This window comes from Paramisgurnus dabryanus, chromosome 20 (assembly GCF_030506205.2).
Source record: "Paramisgurnus dabryanus chromosome 20, PD_genome_1.1, whole genome shotgun sequence".
Taxonomy (NCBI): domain Eukaryota; kingdom Metazoa; phylum Chordata; class Actinopteri; order Cypriniformes; family Cobitidae; genus Paramisgurnus; species Paramisgurnus dabryanus.
In genome coordinates, this window is record NC_133356.1 from 20,243,252 (window position 1) to 20,267,765 (window position 24,514).

Genomic DNA, 24,514 nt, shown 5'->3' on the forward strand with positions numbered 1-24,514 from the left:
TTAATGGAGACATTTCACAAGACTTTTTTCAGATGTCAAATAAATCTTTGGTTTTCCCATAGTATGTTCTCAACTCAGCTCAAAGTACCATATAGATAATGTATTATAACACGTTAAAAAAGCCACTTTGTAAGTGTGAGCACAAAGTCCTTTAAAATGCAAATTAGCTAATTGATGCATTAAATGGCAGTGCCGTGGTTGGATAGTGCAGATTAAGGGGCGGTATTATCCCCTTCTGACATCACAAGAGGAGCCAAATTTCAATGAACTATTTTTTCACATGCTTGCAGATAATGATTTACCAAACTAAGTTATTGGGTTGGTCTTTTTCAGATTTTCTAGGTTGATAGAAGCACTCGAGGCCCAATTATAGCACTTAAACATGAAAAAAGTCTGATTTTCATGATATGTCCCCTTTAAAATAAGCACCAGAGCAATGTTTGTGGTAACCGTTGTACAGGCGGAATGATTGACTCCGGTCCTTTGAATTATTCGAAAATAATGCACACCCGTGGTTCGCAATTAATTATTTTCAAATAATTCCACGGCACGTCACACTGAAAAAAAATATTCATTCAATTTACTCTTTTTTTTAAGTAAGTGGTTGCAATCAATTTATTTAAACTACATTTAAACAAAAAAATAGAAAAGTTAGGGTTAGCTTAAATTAATTGATTGCAACCACTTACCTTAAAAAAAAATAGTAAATTGAGTGAATCATTTTTTTCAGTGCATGAATAATTCCTTACATAATCATTACTATAAGGTGCAGTTAACAGCCATTAAATATAACAAAAAGCACTTTACCCTTTATAATATCCATTGACAACTTTTCTCCCTCTCTCACTGAATAACGTAGATGTGCTGAACCCTATATAATGTTACTCATTCCAGGCTAACCAGCAAAAAATTTCTATCATATTACCTGAAAAGAGCAAAATAGGGAAAAGCATGTGAAATAACATGTATTACATAATATAAATAACATATAAAATCATTTTACCAACCAAAAACAAATTTACTTTTCCCATCTCTGACGCAAAATGACATAATAAAGTTCAAGCTCTCCAGTTCTTATTTATACTGCACCTACAGTACAGTCCCTAATAGCAAAAATGAGTCTTTCTGAGTAAATTGGTTCAAGGTAAGTGTTTCTTTCCTCACCCTTATGCAAAAGGTTTTAATTAATGGGAAGGAGGGTGAACCTGGTGCTCTGCCCTTCATGCCCTCCTTTGTCAACTCACTGTGATGTGTTACTACTCTGAGCCAATACAGCAGATGCTGCCAGCCGGCTCCATGGAGACATCTCTGAGACTGAAGCCACTGTACAGGGACTTCAAGTGCTAGAGGACAGATACTCAGTCTGTTAAATTGCTGATCTGTGCCTGTGTGTGAAACACTGTTCATGTGTAAAATATTTTCTACACTTTCTACACTGACAGGCAACATAAGATACTTTTGACAGATACACAGTGCAGTAGTAGACTACTAGCCTTTAACAGTGTGCTGACTGTTTTCTAGTACCAAGTACTAGATTTTATCAAACTATATACCCCAGCTGTCACTGGGGCTGTATCCTTTTAAATGTCCTAACGTGAAACATTAGGTAAAGATATGTATGCATTGTATATGTATGCAAGTGCAAAGCTGTACTTTTTGAATGGGTACAGCTGGGGTACACATTTTGACAATTTTTTTGACAGTATAACTTCCTGTCCACTGTAGCTCAATTAGTATAGGATTACGTTAGCAGTGCAAAGGTCATGGGTTCAATCCAAGGGAACAGATATACTGATAAATGAATACCTTGAATCAACCTGATCTCACAAATTTCTGTGTTATAGTCACAGAATATTTTGCTCATTTATCCGTGTCATTGTCACGGCTCTCCGCATTTTTCCCGTGTCTGTACCATGGACTTTCTTTTCCGTGTCAGTTTCACGTATTGGTTACTCAATTGTTTTTCCTATTTTTAAACCATTGTCACTTGGGTTTCGGGTTAGAATGACTTTCTGTTACATAAAATGACATCCTAACCCGAACCCCAAATCTAACTCAAACCCAAGCGACAATAGTTAAAATAGAGAAAACAATTGAGAAACTAATACGTGAAACTGACATGGAAAAGTGCGGAGATCTGTGACAATGACATGGATAAATGAGCAATATATTCCATGACTATACCACGGAACTTTGTGAGATCATGTTGCCTGAATGCACTGTAAGTCACTTTGGAAAAAAAACATCTGACATATGCAAAAAGTAAAGTAAAAGCAAGTTGGCCGTGTTGGATCTGAGCACTTCTTCAGACAAGAAATAATTCTGTGCCACAGACAGATAAAATATATCTGAGGGGAAAGCTACAGATTTCTGAATCTGAGTTAAATAAATGATCAGCGGAGTTTACCCAAATGGGCATTCATTTTCCGTATTAAAATAAAGCTGTGAGCAATCTTTTGAATAAATACACAGTGCTGATTAATTTGTGGGTAGACAGCGTACAAGAACAGTGTAAAGATTTCAAGTTTATAGTTGCACCTGAGGAAGCCCACAAGGGCCATGCATCTTAGAGTAGGTTTTGCTCTATACAAACATCGGCTACAGACATCCTTGCTGTTCCAATGAAGATACTTTTCTTATTTTTAAGAATGTTTGACCTTTCTTAAATAAACTCCAATCATCCAAAACCCGAAGAAAAGGTTGTACAACACAAAGTGGATGTGGCAAAACATGATTAGATGCCACAGTTGTTTTGCTGCGGATGAGGAGCATGAGGACAGACGCTGCCGAGACCTCGCAGTGTGCAAACGCAAACTGTCATCTCAAACAGATCCTTAAAGAGATCGGGAGGCGTACGACATGAGAGCTATACTCCATCTGTGGCTGTTTCCTCTCCTGTCTGCTTTATACCACTGCCACCATGTGCTTGTACTTACCGAGCGTGATGCCGTGCTGTATATGAGCATATGTGAGCACTTGATGAAATCAGCAAATGATTAAAAAATTCTACTTGATGGTTTAGGAGATGAACATTCTGCTTCAAATGAGATTCTTTACTAGGTTTGAAAGGTTTTAAGTGGCTAAAAACATGATTCAAAAATATTTTTTCCTAAAATACCTATTGCTTTTTATAATTTAAAAGTAAAAAATCTTTTTGGATTTATTTTGTATTATTCACTCACTGCTTTATATGAGATGAGCTAGATTCTAAAATTCTGGGTAGTCTGTTTTTTACGCAGTCGTGCCGAACACAACCCGAACACAGCCTTGCAAAGTTCATTTGACTTATACACGTGCGCTGACATTGGATGCATGCACATTGCAACAAATTTCGCGCATGGGTGACCTATGCGTACAATGTACGCAAGGTTTTAAAATTTCAGCGGTGCATGTACAGTACGTGCACACCTTTCTGATGAGAAAAATTTTGTATGTGGATCCTCGCAGACACGTTAAAATGGACTATACTTTGGCCTTAAAGCCACCTTTGCACACGACATAACAACACGATTATCGGACATCTCCCCCTAGTGGCCGTTGTAATGAAGTTTCAGTTAAATCGTAATGGGAGAGATGCTCATTGCAGCGCAAGAGGCTTCATTTGCGATATTTACCATACGCAAATGAATGTATCAATAACAACTCTGCATATATGAAAAAAGACTACCAATATTTTAAATATGGAGACAAGACTAAAATAACGTATACATATTAAATTAATAATATATTACTTATCAGTAATCAATAGTTTTTTAAGGATTCAAATGCAACTGATAAAGTTAAAACAAAAAGGATTAAACATTTTCACCTCACACACAGTTTTTGATTTTGAATACACTGAAATACATCACTTCCAGTCAGCATATCATATGCAGTGTAGTCGCACAAGTTCAAATTTTTTAACGGATCTAACACTCAAAACAAATCCGAAAATTACGCATCCACAGATGGTCGGCACCTCACGCGGCCCCTTTGCGGCTCTCCATAGGAAATGAATGACTTCCGATTTATCGGCTGTCGTTTGCCGTGTGCAGTGGAAAGGCGGCTTTAGGGGTCGTTTACACAACATCAATTTCAAACATAAACAGAAAGGTTTTTTATCCGGTTTGTCCGTTTTTAACACTATGACAGTGTTTTCCAAAATGCTAACTTTTGGAGTCAGTTTCAAAGTGCAATTTTTTTGATAACCATGCTTTGTCATTTTCATGTAAACTACATAAACGCAAATCTGCAATAACGGTGAAATCATGCACATTTGTTAACTCTTTCGCCGCCATTGACGAGATATCTCGTCAATCAAGAGAAAACGCTTCCCTGCCAATGACGAGTATTTCCGGCTTTCCGACATACCGTCACAAAAATTGAATTATCTCTGCTTTTGCTCAAAATGTGGAGTTTTTGCAGAAACCTACCCATATTCAAAAGCAGATTACAAAAGAACCACTGAAGGTAGGATGAAACGTTTTTTTTTTTTTTTTGAAAGCAGATGGCTTTCTGGAAGGCATTAAACTTTTGTGAAAATCATGAAAAACGCTGGCGCTGGCTGGCAACTTTTTTTAAAAACGCTGGCGGCGAAAGAGTTAATTTAGTCTATAGGCATGTGCAACCAAAACAACAATGATGACCCACAGGACTGCATTTGTGCTGCTCAAGATACTGCGTTTATCAACGGTTCTCCATCAAAGTGTACACATTCTCACATAGAGTCTCACATATTTGTGGCATAACGAAAGCAATCTTCCAGATGTGTCACCACCTGAACTTCAAAAAAAAGATTACATAACATTTATCCACTTAGGTTGTTTAAAGATTTCAGATTTGCAACATTATGTTCACTTTTTTAGTCAATCTGTGTCATTTTAATTGCTCACGTCGTTTACATGGGCAGGGATCAGATTGTTGATTTTGTAATTTGAACAAAACCATGCAATGTTTCAGGTCTAAATAAAGTTCCTTTTCATTCAGGAAAGCCAATTTTTACTCGCATTTGGCACTTGGCGGGCGCTCAATTTGGACTCTTGTTAACTACCAGCATGTTTTCCACATCTAATGAGGATTCATGCAGATATAAACAGGAAGAGGAAATAAATGGAGAATAAAGGAGAGAAAATGAGGACATAAAACAGAGGGAAAACAGAGAAAGGATTCACTAAACCCTCTTTCCTGTCAGTAACGTTCAATATATCACTGCAGTGCATTAATGGATTCATGGTTTCACACACGGACGCTTACAATGCTTTTTCAGTTTGTTTCACTAAAAGCAAGGTGGTTTTAGAGAACCACAAATCGTGATCTAATGCAGTGGAGGAGACACTACCACAGAGATACCAACTATTGAGGAGAAATGCGAACAGCTATTTATTTATTCGAAGGCTTGCCATATTTATAGCAGGACTATACGAAAATATACCTTTTTAAATGTTTGTTATACTGTCATTATATTCTGGAAAAGTACTTTCACCAGCTTCACTATTACTACAGATCTTATCATTACCTTAATCATATATAATAACTTATAGAAGTACTATCAGTTATGCTCTCGCTAGTTTATAAAGTTAAAACTTGTTATTTTCAAACACACAAACCAACATGCACTAATCATTGCTTTTGTTGTATGAAAAAGATTCTGCCTTGCATTTCCTTTTGTGTTTCACAAACAAAACGATGGAAATGTGAGTGAAGGGTTAATGTTAATTCTTATTCATTTAAAGCCATTTTCACAAATTCATGTTTATATAATCTATGTGAAACGGATTTAACCATGACTGTTGTTATGGGTGACTGAACAGGTGTGTGTTTACACCTAAAGCAAGGAATGACTTATACAGGTCATATAAAAAAGGGAAAACAGGAGGTTTGTGTGGGACCAAGAATAGCACAGCTGTAGGGTCAATATGACTCTGTCTGCAGGTACACACTGAAAAATAACAAATGTCTACAAACAAGTGCATGGATAATTGCAAATTAAAAAGCCTCGTGATTGAAGTGCAGTAAGATAGGGAAAATAAGACACAAAAAGAAAACTTTCCTATACAATCATCCAGTGCACAGAGTTCACATAGTTGTTTAAAGGAAGCGTAGACATAACTCTAGATGTGCTCATCCGAAGGATCTGAAAACACTCCATATGTTACATTAAAGGTGCAATTTGTAAGATATTTGCAGTAAAATGTCCAAAAACCACTAGGCCAGTGTTTATATATTTTGTCCAGCTGATTACTATCAATATCTGTAATGTTTTCAACTACTTGTAAATCGTGAGAAAATTTCCATTCAAAACATTGTTACGGGGCAGTGTAGTCTCCTGTCAATGACGTTAATTTCCATGTGACCCTTTGTCACCGCCTTTACTGACGTAAACCACATGACAACAGTGGTCGAGCTCGAAAAAATAAAATGGCGGCCAAGGAAGCGACTGGAGCACAAATTTAGTGAAAATAAACGTATATTTTCACTTTTTACATATTTTAATTGCATTTCTAGCGAGAAATTAGTATTGTACTTTTCAAATATGTGATTAGTTATCACAAAGGCGCTCTCTGTTTATATTTCAAACATGCTGCCATTGAAGTGCGTCTGAAAGCCTTTCTCTGAGCGGCCTTCAGGCCTCCGAGTCCGAAGTCATGTCCTCATGAGGCAGCGAGGCAACAAGTCCTCACTGCCTTGAGTTTTCGGACGCAGCGAGCCAGTGTCGTGGACAAATGCGGAACTATGTGATAGCGCCTGTCGGGCTACGCGCTTGCTTATGAACTTATGGATAACTCTTTACCGTCTGCCGCTTGTTGTGTCAGCTCCTGTAAGCGTACGGGCCAACCAAACGACCCAAGAAGAGTTTGGAACAAAACGAGAGAGGATCAATTTGTTGTTGCATTATCTGGATGGAGAGAGCTTCACGACAACATTTAACTAGACCGATATTCTGATCCTGCTTGTGTTTTACGCGATGGTTGAGTTGTTTTGATTCGTAACCCTTCAAAAAACGTATGCTATTATATTGATCACAACATTAGTGTGTAGATTGTAATCAGCGCGTCTTCCCGCGGACGATATGCACATCAAAGGTATATATGCAATATAAATGGTCATTTTAAGACACTTCACAATAAGATTTGTACTGTGAAAAATCATTGTAGATTGTAAGTTGAAAACTTAATTCTGTGCTTTGTTTACCATCGAATTTGGACTAATACTGTAATATATATGACTAACAATTTCGTTTTGAACATCACATATAAACTTACATAGTGAAATAAACGATGTCATCAAACGCAACATTTATAAGACTTGATTACCTTATACGTCAACATGATTTCTCGGTCGCGTCTGATTGATGGCCATCAGCGGTTGAGTTAAAGACTACAAATCCCATAACTCCACGCTGCTTCAGAACGTCAGTAAACAACATCATTGTTATTGTTTGATCTGGCGCCATCTAGCTGCGCATAAATACAAATTGTATCTTTAAAGGGGACATTTCATAAGACTTTTTTAAATGTCAAATAAATCTTTGGTGTCTCCAGAGTATGTATGTGAAGTTTTAGCTCAACATATCATATAGATAATTTATTATTGTATGTTAAAATTGCCACTTTGTAGGTTATGTCCTTTAACATGCAAATGAGTTGATCTCTGTACTAAATGGCAGTGCCGTGGTTGGATAGTGCAGATTAAGGGGCAGTATTATCCCCTTCTGACATCACAAGGGGTGCCAAATTTCAATAACCTATTTTTTCACATGCTTGCAGAGAATGGTTTACCAAAACTAAGTTACTGGGTTAATCTTTTTCATATTTTCTAGGTTGATAAAAGCACCGGGGACCCAATTATAGCACTTAAACATTGAAAAAGTCAGCTTTGATATTGCTCATACTCTGAATTAGGGAAGAACAATAATTATTGAGATGAACAAGAATACTAATTCAAATCTCACAGCTGTTGGAGGAGAGGTATGTGATTACTTTTCGTAGCAAACAGACTTTTTGCCTAGACAATTTTCATCTGGCTCATGATCAACCAATCAGCCATAATACATTTTAGACAAACTATGCACAGATTAACTTAATACACATATGAAGTTCACTGACAGGGGGCATCCAGGGCTCCAGGGACCAGAACACAAGCTCTTCTAAAATGGAGAAGTAACCATCAAGCACACACACACACACACACACACACACACACACACACACACACACACACACACACACAGATCTGCATGGCAGTCATTACTCATCCCCAACAAAAAAACATCACAAAAAGAACAGACCTCGTAAAAATGCAAACAGCAAATCTCAGAACTTCTAATGCAACACACAGACACAAACACATGCAAATAAAAGAGCGATGGACAATAAACACAATAAATATCCATACAAGTACAAAGATTATAAAAGAAACATTAGAAGTCCTTGGTGAGAACTCTGAGATGCTAGAATTTACCAAAGCACCACCGCACCAAAAGCAATAAACCTCTTATTTGGCCTCTGCAGGGCATCTCTCTCTGACTCCCTATAGAAAATTTGGAGTTGTCAGATCCATAACACTAAAAATGATTTTGCTGTCAAAAAACACTTCCTGTGAGCAGGTCTGAACAGAACAAACCCCATCAAACTGCCTCCATTCACAGTGCATAATAAAGTCTGTTTGTGCTTGTGCTTTTGTCTCGACATAAAGGCTGGTCCACATTAATCCTTGTGTCTAGTCCAGATAGGGGGAAAAGAGCCATCTGTAAATAAACAGTATGTTTTTCACGTTGTTTAAAAGAGGTGAAAAAGATACAACAAAAATCTCACAAAATGGGTGTCTGCGGTCTCAATAACAAGGTTGTAAAGACCTCACCAAAGAAATATAAAGGACATTACATTCTGGATTTCTTTTTATCTACAAACCGTAAAAATAAAACCATACAGCTTAATTCAATTTTATGAATAAATACATTTTATGATTTCCCCGTCGGACACCCTAGAAGTTTCATAAGACCAGTCACATAAGATTGCCGGTGTAATCCACTTCCATTTTATTGTTTTTGTCGAGTGAGGCTACCCTGTGCTATTTAACCACTAATGCAAAGTACTGTTTTATGTAGCTCTGAACATTAGCGTCCTAAACCTGCGAGGTTCCTATTAAGGGAATTACCACTGGACCTGGTGGCGTGGAACTGCAAAATTTGTGTTACTTCGAGTTCATTAATACAAATTTGTGCCAATTTCACAGATGCTGAGCTGTGATATGCAGGTCGAGGAAATATCTGAGCTGGCAAAACTGCATCACAAGGTGACCCTTCAAGTTCTGGTCTCATCTGTAGCATGAATACTGCATATGGAAACCCATCTGCATGTACGTAGTCTCAAACACTCATAAGGGGCCTAAGACTGCGTGATATGATGGAATCAGGGTTAACTTCCCACACCTTAGTTAACTTCAAATTCAAGGATCTTTAAGGCTTTTCCAGGTCCAATACCCTCAAATTCAAGGACTAAATGTGGGGACACATTTCAAGTGAGAGCAAGATTACGTTGTGTTACTTTTAAAGATACATTGTTACAGTTCCCTTTTGAGGGAACTCGCGCTGCGTCACTGCGGTGACACTTTGGGGACACCTCCAAGGGTAAGTGCGTCTGAATGTGTATACCAATAGTGAGGGTTAACGACAAAGACAAGGTGACGCGGGTGCCAGGAAGTATATCGCTATTTGAAATATTGCTAAAGACGGGTTACAGTAACAGGGACACAGGAAGTATGGCAAGGGAGATGCAGCGTCTCATTCCCTTCTCAGGGAACAACAGTTACATACGTAACCCGAGACGTTTTCATTTTTCAAACACAACTTTGCAAAAAAGCATTTTGATATGAATCAACATTCGCATACAGAAGATATAAACAGTTAAAGTGAACAGTTTAGCACGTGTGCTTAAAAAGTCTAGAATTTTTATGATATTATCCTACATAACACAGGGAATAATATGGATTTTTGTCCAGAAAACATCTTGCATAAAATAGATTCAAGCACTTTCAATGACCTGTATCTATGTATGTATATTTTCAAAAACTTCCCAGGACCTTGAATTATTTCCCCCAGATTCACAAACTTTCAAGGATTTTAAGCACCCGTAAGAAACCTGTGGAATATATTTCGCAATGAATATACTTTTTGCAGTTATGACTCACTTATCATTCAGTTATAAATAATCTATTTTCAAAATAGACATAAATAATAAACTACCATTTGTAATGTAGCATCAAATTCCAAAAATATATATTACCGCATGGTTAATAAAATATTACCAACATGTTTGATGAATATCCAGTAAATATACCATTTAATGTTTTAGTTCTTATTCATACCACAAATAAGTCTCTGGCTTATTCAAACCTAGTCACATACATGCAATTATTCTGATCTCAGTTCTTACTGGAAAAGCATATAAATATCAAACTCAAACTTGTCAATAAAGACAAACACAGTCCCCATCTAAGAAGGCATTATAAGTGGACAAATGTCCTCCATCCTCCAAAGTCTCTGTTTTCTCTCCGTCCCTACCTTTTCAAGGGCAGACAACCGTGTGTCATATTTTACCCTGATCTTATTTTGATGGCCTGTCTCTTTTCTCCTTCAGACAACACACACACACTCGCACCGTGAGAGATATCTCTCCAACCTTACTCGTTCTCCTCACAGGGCCGCTCTTCATCTCTCGCTGTCTAATCTAACACAGATCAGTGGCTTAAACGCATTAGTGTACAAGGTGAGGTAAATCTCATCCGCTCACTAACGCTGAAAAATGACAAAGTGGGATTAGCAGCCACCACAATCAGAGCATTAAACACACATGCATATTAAGACCAGCACACAGTCAATAAAGCACTCTTAATCAGAGAGAGAGAGAGAGAGAGAGAGAAAGAGAGAGAGAGAATCCTTGAGAGATGCGCAAAACCTCACATCTATCAAACTTTCACTGTGTGCACTGGACTGCTCGTATAGCAAAAGAGGTGGGGTGGCAGTCAACTCCAGGAAATAAGAAAATGATTAAGAGTGATTTAACGTCACACCGAATGTGGAGAAAATGTGAATCTGTCCGACAGAGAATGATGTTATTACACCTCCTTCCTCGCACCTCTCTGGTTCTTTCTTAGTCTCTCTCTGCAGTTTCATCTCTAAGAGCGATGAAGCCTGTATATAAACTCAGCCATTGGAAACTAAGAGAAAAGCCACAGTGATGAACTAACATGAGGGATTCACATCAAATCAATCGAAGTTGCATCAGGGCGAATACTGCACTCGTAATGAAATATGTCCACATTAACCATTCAAGCAAAATTAGATGGGGGACACTGGGATATCCTGGGGTACATCTGGATGTTGAAGCAATGCAGGCAAACAGTCAAAGTCTGGTTATAGAAGAGAACAACCTACAGCAAAAATCAATTGGTGTTTGATATAACATGTCTGGCGTTACAGAAACAGCTTGTCCAAAAATGATCTTTGTGTTATTATCTGCACACCCTCAAGTCTCTATGAAACCATTTGATTTTTTTTACAATGTTTATTATGTTTTGGTCGATTCCTTACGCATGCTAACATAAGCCCTACTTACTTTTCTATTAGTATTTCCCCCTTACGTAAATGAATCATGGATTGTTTGTAGTAGGTTTTTTGTTTTAACTCTTGTAAAACAATGTTTAATTTGAGTGGGGTGAAAAATATCTTTAAGGCGAATTCCCCATGAAATCCGAAATAATTCAACAAAATGTGCACAGGCATATGTGTACATTAAGGGTGTCACGATTTAGATAAAAAAAAATGGAATCATCGATGCTGCCACGCCCCCATGTCACGTCCGTCGGCTTGCCAAGCGAGAAAAAACACACGTGTTGAGTGCTGCGAGTCAACCTCCTCTAACTAAGCTAGCTACAACCAGTCAAAAGATAGCATGGCAGATGCAGGAGACACCAAGCGAGCTGCTTTTTTGTGTGCTTTAAAAAAAAGTTAAAATCGATAATTGAATCGTGACCATAGAGTCGAAAATGTAATAAATCGAGGATTTGGAGAATCATGACATCCCTAGCGTACATACACATATATAAAGCTAAATATCTTACCTTGGCATTTTCCTCCATTACTGGCATCTCCATAGTAACCAGGCAGACAGGTCTGGCATTGCGGCCCAGTTGTGAGATTCTTGCACTGGTCACACACGCTGCCATTAACACACGTACTGTGCCCATTACACTGACATGCTGAAATATTCAAAGAGTGTGTAATGTGTTTATGATCACATGCTGCATTATTTATACACTCAGGGCAACTTTAACATGCATGCCGAATAATCTGTGGAATAAACTCACTTGGACAGGTTATGTATGACCAGTCATAGCCCTTTTCCCTTGAACATAAACTGGTGTCCAATACCATCTCTTGACTCTGCTTGCTCAGGCTTCTCATCGGTCCACGGTACGATCCCTCGATACACTGACCCTGACCCGTGTCCGTGGGGTCTCCACACCATCCACACTCAGGCTGTTCCAGGCACTGAGCACATGTACGGTGACCTGAACAGTTTTGAGCTACAAACAGAGAAGATATTGTATATTTTACATACACCTGGTCTGCCATAGGTCAGACAAACAAAGTGATTACATTTACAGTTTATCCAACCAAAGGGGCTTACAACATTGAGGAAAACAATAAAGCAAAGTAATTAGATAGTTTAGGTAGAAAAAAATCATCATAACTGTACAATTCTAGACAAAATTATAGCAAAAATCTGCACCTATACATACAGGCTGTCATAAATCAACTTGCATGGCATGGTATCATAAGGGTCTGTCTTCTACTGTGCAAACAACTGTCTGAGATTGTTAACACCGACGTGTGGATGATATACATAACATGTAATGTGATGTTTTTTCTAGTTTTCTAGCAAACATTTATTTAGTTGGCACTTGGCACAACAAGAGAAGACCATCACAGACGTTCACTGGCAGGTAAACAAGTTCAGAAAGAAAGAAAGAGAGAGAAAGAGAGTGAGAGAGAGAGATCAGAGTCATGTTGTTTCCTTCCAAATGTCATCACAAAGAATTATTAGTGTCACGTTTTGTCTAAATCTCCCGGGAAAAACAAAGCATTTTTAAATCAGAGACTGCAAATGACATTTTCACAGTCTGTTAAACTCGCAATGCTATCAAGTATATACGTGAGACTTTCACAAGAACCACCACCTCCCCGAAGTTGCCACCTCCTCCGTTTTGTCTTTGTAACTTATTGTATTTTACTCCCATTCAAAGTCACTCTACATCAATTTTGTTACAAGGGCTAAGACGTGCTCCCCAAGCAGCCGATGCTGCCTGTGTGTTGTTGGTTGACCTTTTCATTTCACAATAAATTGAGTTCTGTGCTATTACATTTAGACGGCAGACGGATGTGTATTCAAACAATGTACCTGACATTCAGAGCCCTGAAAAGGCAAGGGACACACAGGAAAGGATCATTTGATTTACATTTTTGCTGCCACTGGGGGTTTACCACTTTGTTGTAAAGTAATATAATGCCACCCAAAGTTCTCTAAACCCCTCAGTAATGATGTCCCTCCCTTTTAGAAGTTTGGCCATGTGGGATAAAAAACGTATGCAGGCGAGACCAGGTCCCATTTAATGGGTCCTGAGACAGTATTGAGGTCAAAAAGTGTCTCGGGGTTAATAGCAAGGGCAGATTCAAAGATGGATGAAGAGTGTCATTAAAAACAGGACAGAGGAGCTGAGGGAATGCTATCACAGTCAGTATGATACTCAAAAGTGAGAATAAGAACGATTAAGTTTTTAAAGGGGACATTTCACAAGACTTTTTTAAGATGTCAAATAAATCTTTGGTGTCTCCAGAGTATGTATGTGAAGTTTTAGCTCAAAATACCATTTATTATAGCATGTTAAAATTGACACTTTTTTTTGTGTTTTGGGTGTGTCTTTTAACATGCAAATGAGCTGATCTCTGTACTAAAAAGTGCAGATTAAGCTGTGGTAATATCCCCTTCTGACATCACAAGGGGAGCCAAATTTGAATGACTTATTTTTTCACAGTTTCTCACAAAACTAAGTTACTGGGTTGATCTTATTCACATTTTCTAGGCTGATAAAAGCACTGGGGACCCAATTATAGCACTGGAAAAATGTACATTTCATTTGGAAGTGGCACAATGCTTGATCTACCCATGTATCATGTTTAGGACTCAGTTGTTTTGGAGACATCCAGTTTTGAGGAAAGCTACATGGACTTTTGTTTTGTCTTGTAATGGTGTTCTTTTGTAAAATGCATCTTTCTGAAAATGAATATTAAAATACCTATTTATATAATGTTTAAATTAAATCGATTTTTATTGACAGAAATATTAGTGATAGAACAGAAAGTTGGCAGTACTTTCGCTAACAATTGTGTTTTCTGCTAATCTTATGGCGCACATTCACATCTTATGTAAGTTTATCTCTAAAACTAAACCACATGACAAAAAAATAATTTTGACCTATTCTGTAAAATGTTCTGCGCATGTTCTTTTATGTTTTTGATCCAGATTTCCATAACAGATGTGCCAGGTGAACTCCCCACCCAAAAGCACTGCTCTCCTGCTGCGTTATTCACAGCCAGTACAATGATTCATTTCAATGCGTTGTTCATTCGGTTCATCACAGAGGTGTTTCATTATTACAAACACGCTTCTCATTTCACCTCGTCTCTCTTTTCATTTTGTGTTTTGGCAAAATGACTAAAGGATTATCTTTTTGCTAAAGACACCTACACGCTCATCACATATGCAAATCTATACAAAACATTTTCAAAACAATTCTAAAGAGTGTCACTTTTCTACTTTTAATAACTGCACGGTTGGGTCTTTACACAGATTCAATACAAAGTTTTACAAACAGGCGTTATACTGTAATTTCCAAATGAAATTTTAAAATAAATCTCAATCCTAATTAAAAAAGTTGCTAGTGGCACTGGTTCAGATATTAGACTTTCTGAAAGCCAGTTTTACGAAGACTTTATGTGAAGTCTCCAGAGGCGATGTGTGTTTTTCATAACTTACAGACAGGCTCATTATTAGCACTGCGGATTATCCCTAAAATATAAATGTGAATCTATTGTCTCTTTCTGAAACGTTTATTACTAGTACCAGATTTACACATTTAAATTTATATTAAAATCTCTCCTGCCATGTTTGACCTAAAACAAACAACGATAAATCTTTGCTTTGAGATTAAAATGACAACATATTTGTCACCTTGCACACAGAGTGCAGCTAACATTAGCGGTTTGAAATGAAAAAGAAAGTCTAATTTAAGATTTTAAAAGAGAAATGCTGATCTGTTTTGTGATTTCAGGCTTATATGTGGGCTTTTTGTTAGGATTACTAGTGTTTAAAGTGATAGTGCACCCAAAATTTTTAATTCTGTCATCATTTACTCACCGTCATGTTGATCTAAACCTGTATGAGTTTCTTTATACTATTGAACACAAAATAAGATATTTGATAAATGATGGTAAGCACTGACTTCCATAGTATTTCTTTATCCTACTATGGAAGTCAACTGTGTGGTTTACATCATATATTAAAATATCTTCCTTTGTGTTCAAGAGAATAAAGAATTTATACGAATTTTTTTTCCTTTGCCTGTAAGCCAGACTCTATGGAGAAACATACAGTAAGGACTCCTCCAGCAATATTCTTCCATCATAGAGCCGACCTTAATGATGTTTATAGTTTGACAGATTGTCTTTAGGAAGCACGGCCATCAGCATCCACGTTAACAATGCACTAGAGGCCTTTAGTCTCTGCAGTGCAGATAAAAATCAATGACTAGCATCCACAGAGAAACAACTGTAATATCTGTGTATCTCTATAATAGCAATTGAAGAAGAAGATTTTGGTCTGAGGGTTTTAAGGCCAAGAAAGACTTTCAACTTCGGGAGAAGATGCAGACAGGCAATTCTGGCTGTCAGGTTTTCTCTTGCAGTGTTTTTTTCTCAAGAAATATGTTGGTTATTAAGCATTATGCCTCTCAGTTGGACTGCATATCTATTTTTCATTCTTGTCCCTGACGCAGGCAGCGCTACTCATTTACACTGCATTAAAATGCCAACACCAGTGCATCTTACCACAGTGGAAAAGAATGATTCCATGCCTCCACAAACTTGCTGATGACTATACAAGGTAGGCAAGCGTCAGCTACTCCTAAGGCCCTTCTTAGAAGACGATTACCATCAGTCATCTGAGAAATTCTGGCGTGAGTTTTTCTTGTGTTGGACCAGATGATATCTCTCATGTGTAGAGAAATATGCTCTGCAAATCTACTTATAAGGAACTAGAGGAGCTGTTAAAACATAAGTTGCCTGAATAGAAATCAAACTAGTCTCAGATTCAGGCAGTAAATTTAGAACCTTTAGACTAATTTCTATCCCATCTTGCAAGCCAAAATAAGAAGTGTTAACTGAAATAACAAGGTGCAATCTGATTAGCTGGCTCTATGTCATGTCAAGTATTAGTATTATCATTAGTAAATTCATTTTCATATAACCTTATCACAAAACAGCAAAGATTAGCGAAACAGCCTATAATTGGGCACTTTCTGCCAATTCTTGGGCAGAAAAAATTCTATGAAGACCAGCCTGTAAGTCAACTGTCTGAATCAAATCAAAATTACTTTTTTTGCAATTAAGCTCTCCTTTTCTTGTGTGAGGCTGGACAGATGTCAATAGTTTATGGATTTTCCTGTGGAGGCCAGTCAGAGTATGACAGGATTTTATAGTGAGCTTGATATCTGCCTGTGTTATGGACTGAAAGCTCACAGCATCTGCTCATACAGAACTCAATCTCTCAGGTTCACAACAGAAGGAAGAAACAGAAAGGGAAAATGAGAAGGTGGAGAGTAATAGGGTTAGAAGCATGTGTGTGTGTGTGTGTTCCCTGTGGACTTAACTCTGCCAGGCTCTTAATGTGTGTGTGTGTGTGTGTGCGTGCGTGCGTGCGTGCGTGCGTGTGTGTGTGCGTGCGTGTGTGCGCGTGTATATGCGTGTGTGCACGTGCCCTTGAAGTGTGTTGACTCACAGCCACAGTCTCCAGTCTGCCACTCCAGACACTGGCCGTAGGGGAAAGAGATGACGTAAGCGTTCGAGTCCACACAGCGCTTGGTGCTGCCACACCACATACACTCCATGGCCTGGCTGGTGCAGTTGGAGCAGGTGGTCCGTAAGGCACAGGGCATCTTACATGAGCGCACACTGAGGTTGGGGTTCACTGGGAATCACAGTGGTCAATATTGTTAGTCAGGCAATTACATCATTTGACAATAATACAGAAATATGAAGTCAAGAACAATACAAATATTGAGAATTAAAGACTTTTTGAATGATTTGAGTTTAAAAGTCTGACAGTCCTAGTTTTTCCTGTGTCATTTATTTTTTTATTAGAGAGATAGTTCACCCAAAAATGAAAATTCTGTCATTGTTTCTTTATATCTTTATTGAGATGAACAGAACACAATAGATTTTTTTTATATATATATATATAATGGCAACCACACAGCTGCCGGTACCAATTGACTTTCATAGTTTTTTCTACTATGAAAGTCAATGGGTTACATCAACTGTGTGCTTATCATCATTTATCAAAATATCTTTATTTGTGATCAACCGAATAAAGAAACTCATAAAGGTTTAGGACAACATGATGGTGAGTAAATGATGAAGGAAATTAAGTTTTTTTTTCATTTTTCATTTAAAGGTGCCAAATGATGCACTGATATAATATGTTACATTGTTCTCTGATATCTACATACAATGTATAAGGTTTTAATAAAGGCAAAAATGATCCAGAAACACTTTTACATGTCTATATACAACCACAGAATTTGTACCCAGAATAAAAAGGTTTGGTATTACCATATTTGAAAGGGTCATGAATAATAATGTTGAGTTCTGCTATGATTGGCTGTGTGGCTCATTTCAGTATTGGCTGAGTGGCTCATTTCAGTATCTCTGTGTGTGTGCAAACTAGGGCTGCACGATAAATCGCACGCGATTGTCATGCGCATCTTGTCAGTAAAGCCGATTCCTTGAAAAGTAATAAATGGCCATCAGCTGCTTTCAGATGACAAGCGGGTTAATATCGCATTCATAATCGCAGGTGATGACAATCCTTATGTTTGAGTCTGTATAAGATGAAAATACAGATTTTGAGGAACAATCAATTATTCAAAGACTGGAAATGGAGATCTCATGGTGGAATGTTTGTGTTTTTCCATTCTACATATAAAATGAAAATGAGAGTTTGAATTTGTTAGTTTTTTCCTAGACCAAATTAAATTTAGATTTTTAGACCTATTTGTAATTACTTACCATAATAAACTCTATAGTAGTTATATTAGTTGATAACTTTAGTAAGAGCGGTTGATGATTATGCTTCTCATAATGTGTTAAATAGAAACATAATGAAAGTGTCTATGTGTGTTGCCTCCTGTTGAGAAGCATTTGAAATGAGCACAAGGAGATGAATAATGTAAATCAGACATAAATACAAACAGAATAAACACCGTGACGAGAGGTGGAGAATTTCAAATTCATTCATTCATTATGCTCTTTGGATGTGTCTTTGGGGGAGTGGCCAACTCTCATTCAAGGCCTATTTTGTACTTCTTCTAAGTCTTTATTTCAGGGTGATGCGAGACCACTGCTCATTGTACTTTTGTGTTTATTGTTTTATGTGGTCTTTTCCTTTGTGTTTATTTGCATGTCCGACAACCCCAAGTAGTAATGGCAGATGCATAGAACATACATATCACATACTGTACATGTGTGCACACAAACCTATAAGCATGTGCATTTTGTGATTTCGAGTACAAATGTGCGCCACAAAAATTTTACTCACCAAGTGGCTTTTGACAGATCAGCCCCTCAGTGTTGGCCGTGCAGGGTTTGGCTTTGAGACCGGCTACCTCAGCTCTTTCCAGGTATGCACAGAATCCGGAGTCACTTGGCTCCCCTGGTAACCACTGCAGTGTGCTGGCAGTAAATGGAGATGTGTCCTCCCACCCCCAGTATGAAACATTTATCTTCCTGAGACCCACCCATGGAGTTAGCTTCTGCATGAGAGAGTATAAGTTTATAACAGTGCATTCTCATGCACCACATGTGCACCTGTGTTCACTTGCTAGGTTTTAAAGGTGGTGGAGACCAAATCTGACATAAAGCTTGTTTAAATACATTCACAGTTATAATGTATTATCATCACCACATAAAACTTAAACTTGTGTTAAACTTCATCAAGCTCTGTATGAACTCAACTGAACTTGATTTTGCCATGTTATGGACTTCCACTTGGACATTTATCCAAAGCACCTTGATGGATTGTTGTTAATAAGCAGATCTTCTGTGTATAGACTTATAAAAACACTTCCTTTCTTTTACTGTCTTTTTAACATAGAGACAATAAGCTAATGCACAATTGAATTAGTATTTCAAGGTGAAACAAACAACATTTAAAATACCCCAGCACCTTAGATTCCATTAAATTAACAACCCTGTATCTAAAGGTTTTGTGTGCTTTGATAAACAGGTTAAAAAAGTTTTATATGTTTAAGTTTGATGCAGACTCACAGAAACTGAGTGTTGATGTCTGGATGAATGAGAGATAAGAATCAAAATAGTGGCAAAAAACAAGCGCTTGTGAATCTCTTTTACATCAAAATGGGACCTTCACAGAACTGTTAATCTTCAAAAGCTGCTTAAACACCAAGGCTACTGGATTCACAAGTAATTTATTTTCTTTTAATTAACCCATTACTAATATTTACAGCACATGACTTGCCATTCACTTCACTTCAATGTCCTTTGAATTGAATTATAATAAAAATTTATAATAATTCAATGGCCCGTTGTCAATTATTCCTTACATATTAACATAGAATTACACACTCTATGCGTCATGGCTTTTGCAAAGTAATGCAATTAGTTACTTTTTGGGGAGTAACTTAATATTGTAATGCATTACTTTTAAAAGTAACTTTCCCCAACACTGATTAGGAAATTGGAGGATGGTTACAGACCCTGTTTAAAATTGGTTTCAGAGCAGTGCAGGCCAAATAAACTTCATCTGTGAACTTTTGCATGACTTAAACCTGCGTTTCAATCAATATCTCTAAATTTAAAGGGGACATATCATGAAAATCTGACTTTTCCATGTTTAAGTGCTATAATTGGGTCCCCGGTGTTTCTATCAACCTAGAAAATACGAAAAAGATCAACCCAGTAACTTTGTTTTGGTAAACCATTCTTTGCAAGCATGTGAAAAATAGGTCATTGATATTTGGCTCCCCTTATGATGTCAGAAGGGGATTATACTGCACCTTAACCTGCACTATCCAACCACGGCACTGCCATTTAGTGCAGAGATCTGCTCATTTGCATTTTAAAGGACACACCCACAAATGGCACATTTTTGCTCACACCTACAGTGTCCAAAGTGGCAATTTTAGCATGTTATAATAAATTATCTATACGGTATTTTGAGCTAAAACTTCACATATGTACTCTGAGGACACCAAAGATTTATTTTACATCTTAAAAAAAGACTTTTGTAATGTCCACTTTAAGTTTTAAAGAGCCCCTATTTTCCTTTTTATTATTTTACATTTCTTTTGGTGTGTAAGTGTGTGTTGGTACATGTAAACAATCTGCAAAGTTACAAATACCAAAGTCAGACCAGAGCTATGGTCTCTGAAATCTCTTTTCTTGGACTACAATGAATGCAAGGATTGAAGGCAACAGTTTACTTCTGCAGCTAGTTGCCGTGGAGCAACAATAATGTACGGTATGGTGAAAATAATGTGTGTTTTTTTAACCATAAACCATGCATACACATTGTATTACACCAAATACACAAAATAACGTCCTTTTATCAACGTCTTTAAGGATTAAAAAGTAATCATGAAAACAGCCCATGAACCCACAAACTAGAACTACAGGATCTGATCCCCCTCTAACAATTCAAACACTTATTTGCATTATGGTCTTTTAATAACAGTTTTGGTAGCTGTTTGTCTAAACGGTTTCATTAAATAAATAAAAAATAAGCAGTCCAATATAAACTGCCACAAAAAGTCACTGAATGTTTGACTCACCCTTCCCTGCAGCTGATATTTCTGTAGCTCTTCCAGTATGAAGTCCACCTGTCTGCTTGAAGTTAAAGAAGCGATATTGCCATCCAGGTTCTTACAGTTATGTTGAGCATTATCATAACTGTCCTTACTGGAATTCAGCCTGAGACACGCATTTCCAATCTGATTCCAGCCCTCCCCACACAGCTGTGCTGTAAACAGACAGAGAAATACAGTAGTGTAGTCCCAGGCTTCTGTCCAAACAAGGCCTCATTCACACAGACAGAAATAAAAATGCAAACAGACCAGTCAGAGAATGTATATGTATTACGAAGCCAAAAAACAAACCAGATAATTAATACTAAATCCTGAAATAGTAATTGATTGAATGAAAAACCCATGCTGCCCTCTGCAGATTGAAGTTATTATATATTTGTGACAGCTGTTTGCCATAAACACCCACATTATTTACACAGACCCCACAAATTCCTTGACATCAAAACAAGGGTTAAAAGACACAGTCAGAGTCAATTTAGAAACCACAAAGCACTAAAAATTATTTAAAAATAACAATCCCTCCTTTCAATTAAAAAGATTATGGGTATCGTTTAGGAAATTGCAATTATGATCTAAGATAAAAGCTACCATATGATGTACTGATGGGAGACACAACAATACATGAAAAGATCAGAGAGAAGAAAAAAAAAACACAAAACTTGACAGTGACAGCTCAGAACACATGAATAATTATTGCCCCTCTATTTGGCCTACTAGTCAACTCATATATGATGTACTATCTGGCTGCACAGGCTGGATTTACATGTTTTCACTGTAGAGTTCACACACTATGTGCTTCTCAGATAAAATTGTGGGTATATGTATGTATGCGTATGTGCATGAATCTAGTATTAGCCTATCAATCAGAAATATGACAGCTGAAATGCGAGTTTTCTTCGATCTCATGTCCTTGAGAAAATCATGATATCTGACACAAGACACTGCAGGTGTAAAACCAGCTCAAACCTTCACCGTCTGATGACTCAATGCCTTCCACTCATAAATAAAACTCATTTAAACTCAAGTCCATTTAATTAAGCCACTATTTGTGGCCTACCCTTGAACCTGCATATGAATGTTGGCATACAGAAAAATGGCAGACATTTAATTTACACATTAATACATTTAATGTAAGGCAATACTTTACAGATTAAGCTACAGGAACATATACAACTTTAATTATAAAGTTTTTTTAATACAACTAATATCATACAGATGTGGTTACTGACAGTGACATTAAAGGGGCAATGTCACAAGACTTTTTTAAGATGTCATATAAATCTTTGGTGTCTCCAGAGCATATATGTGAACTTTTAGCTAAAAATACCATATAGATCATTTATTATAACATGTTAAAATTGCCACTTTGTAGGTGTGTGCAAAAATTTGCCGTTTTGGGTGTTCCTTAAAATGCAAATGAGGGGATGAAGAACAAACACTGACCACATTGATGGTGGTTGTTGAAATTGAAACTCAATTGTGCTGTAAATTATTTTCTTTCTCACTCTTTTCCAACTAAATGGCAGTGCTGTGGTTGGATAGTGCAGATTAAGTGGTGGTATTATTATAATAAGTGCTCCTTATGACATCATAATTTGTCAAAATTTCAACGACCTATTTTTTCATGTGCTTGTAGAGAATGGTTTACCAAAACTGAGTAACTGGGTTGATCTTTTCACATTTTCTAAGTTGATAGAAGCACTGGGGACCCAATCATAGCACTTAAACATGGAAAAAGTCAGATTTTCATGCCATGGCTCCTTTAATATTAACATCCTGAACTTTTTTCCATTGTTACTGCTATGCCAGTTTGATTCAATTCATCATTTAGCTTACCAGGCAGTGCATGACATTCTTGCTGCTGTGCATCCCACTGACAGTTGATGTTTAGAGAGCAACTCCTGCAGTTCACCAGCCTGCTACAAACAGGTTCAGTACGAACACTGCATTTGGTAAAATTCTTTACAGACTGAAAAACAATATGAATGTTGTTAAGTAGATCTCCCACACACTGTATGTGTCTGTGTGTATGTGTGCATGTGTGCGTGACTGTTTTTTTTTATTTCCCAAGAAGCCAATAGAAACCATCTGAAACATTACAATATTGAAAGCTTTGCATAAATTAAGAAGTTATAGGTAGCTTTTGTCTCTCAATCAATCATCTGCTACTGCATACCTGGCCGTTTCTGCGGATACCAGGTCTCCAGACGGAAAGATGGTGCTCAGAAAGCATGGCGGGCGGAGGGTTGAGATATAGGGGACCTCGAGGGTGACGGGCAAGCTCAACTGTCAGCTGAAGTCAAATCAAGACAAGGCAAAGTGTATTGTTGCTATAGCCCTACACGCAAATGTTTATAACTACAAAGACTGAAAATATATCTACACAAACCACTGTCCATTGAAAGCAGTACCCTTCATTTAAACTTACCACAGTACAGTTGCTTAGAGAAGAGATGCACTTCTTATCTTCACACCAGTGGCAGTCGTTGGTGTTGGCCGTACAGGAAGTACAGTCAGAGTACTGGTAACACTGCTTACCAGCATCAGCTATGGTTATCAGATGTTAGGGAAGAGAAAAAGCTTAAGGTGAAACATTTGTATCAGCATTTAAAATTGTTTTGCTGTGATAAAAGACCATACATACAATTAAATGTATTCATATGTAGGGCTGTTTTAATTAAAAGAAAATAGAACATGATTACATTGTTACAATACATAAAGTCCAGATTGCCCTAAAATGCCATTGTGTGTGCACAGCTCCACTGAAAACAACCACCCACTCTGTGCCTATGCACAAATCATAAACTACAAGATTATAGGACTCTGAGATAAACACAATGCAGGATAATCCGTCATGAATGTGTGTCATTCCATTACTTAATTAAAGTCCAATCCACCTTTGATACCACTCCAAACTTCACGCAGTAATTGCAGTAATCCTCTCAGGTCCAGTTCTGCCCACAGACAAAAACATCTGTATCCACAATCGCTTTTTGTTTGGTTTCATCATAATCATAATTACATTGCTAAGAGATTATTATGCGCTGGCTGACCTTTTGTTCTGCCGATTATCAACAGGCATTTCCAAAGTCAGGAAGGATTTAGCCGATGGGAAATTTAGGCGAAGAAGAACATGCGAGTGGCTCTGCTTATTAACCCCAAATGTATCAAGTGTAAACTGGATTATATGTGGATTAACAGTAATCTCCTGCTAAAAGATTCACGGAAAGGTAAAATACTCCCCAGGTGCATGTTTGACACGGAGCAAATAGTGCAAGACAATTAAATGAGACGCCCTGTGAATTTGACTGCACTGGGA

At 37.5% G+C, this 24,514-nt stretch overlaps 1 protein-coding gene across 2 annotated transcripts in view; it reads right to left on the reverse strand.

The window, feature by feature from the left end:
- atrnl1a (attractin-like 1a) overlaps positions 1-24,514 on the reverse strand; it is a 273,803-nt gene that overhangs the window by 177,406 nt on the left and 71,883 nt on the right. For both annotated transcript variants that reach the window (XR_010547040.1, XM_065296956.1), the window contains 8 exons: positions 23,624-23,742; positions 23,372-23,488; positions 23,032-23,164; positions 21,163-21,350; positions 18,912-19,125; positions 17,094-17,282; positions 12,346-12,564; positions 12,100-12,237 (listed from right to left, as the gene is read on the reverse strand). Coding sequence is in view for 1 of the 2 variants with exons in the window: in XM_065296956.1 (XP_065153028.1) it covers positions 12,100-12,237; positions 12,346-12,564; positions 17,094-17,282; positions 18,912-19,125; positions 21,163-21,350; positions 23,032-23,164; positions 23,372-23,488; positions 23,624-23,742 (1,317 nt within the window). In the remaining variant the exon portion in view is untranslated. The remainder of the gene's footprint in view (positions 1-12,099; positions 12,238-12,345; positions 12,565-17,093; positions 17,283-18,911; positions 19,126-21,162; positions 21,351-23,031; positions 23,165-23,371; positions 23,489-23,623; positions 23,743-24,514) is intronic.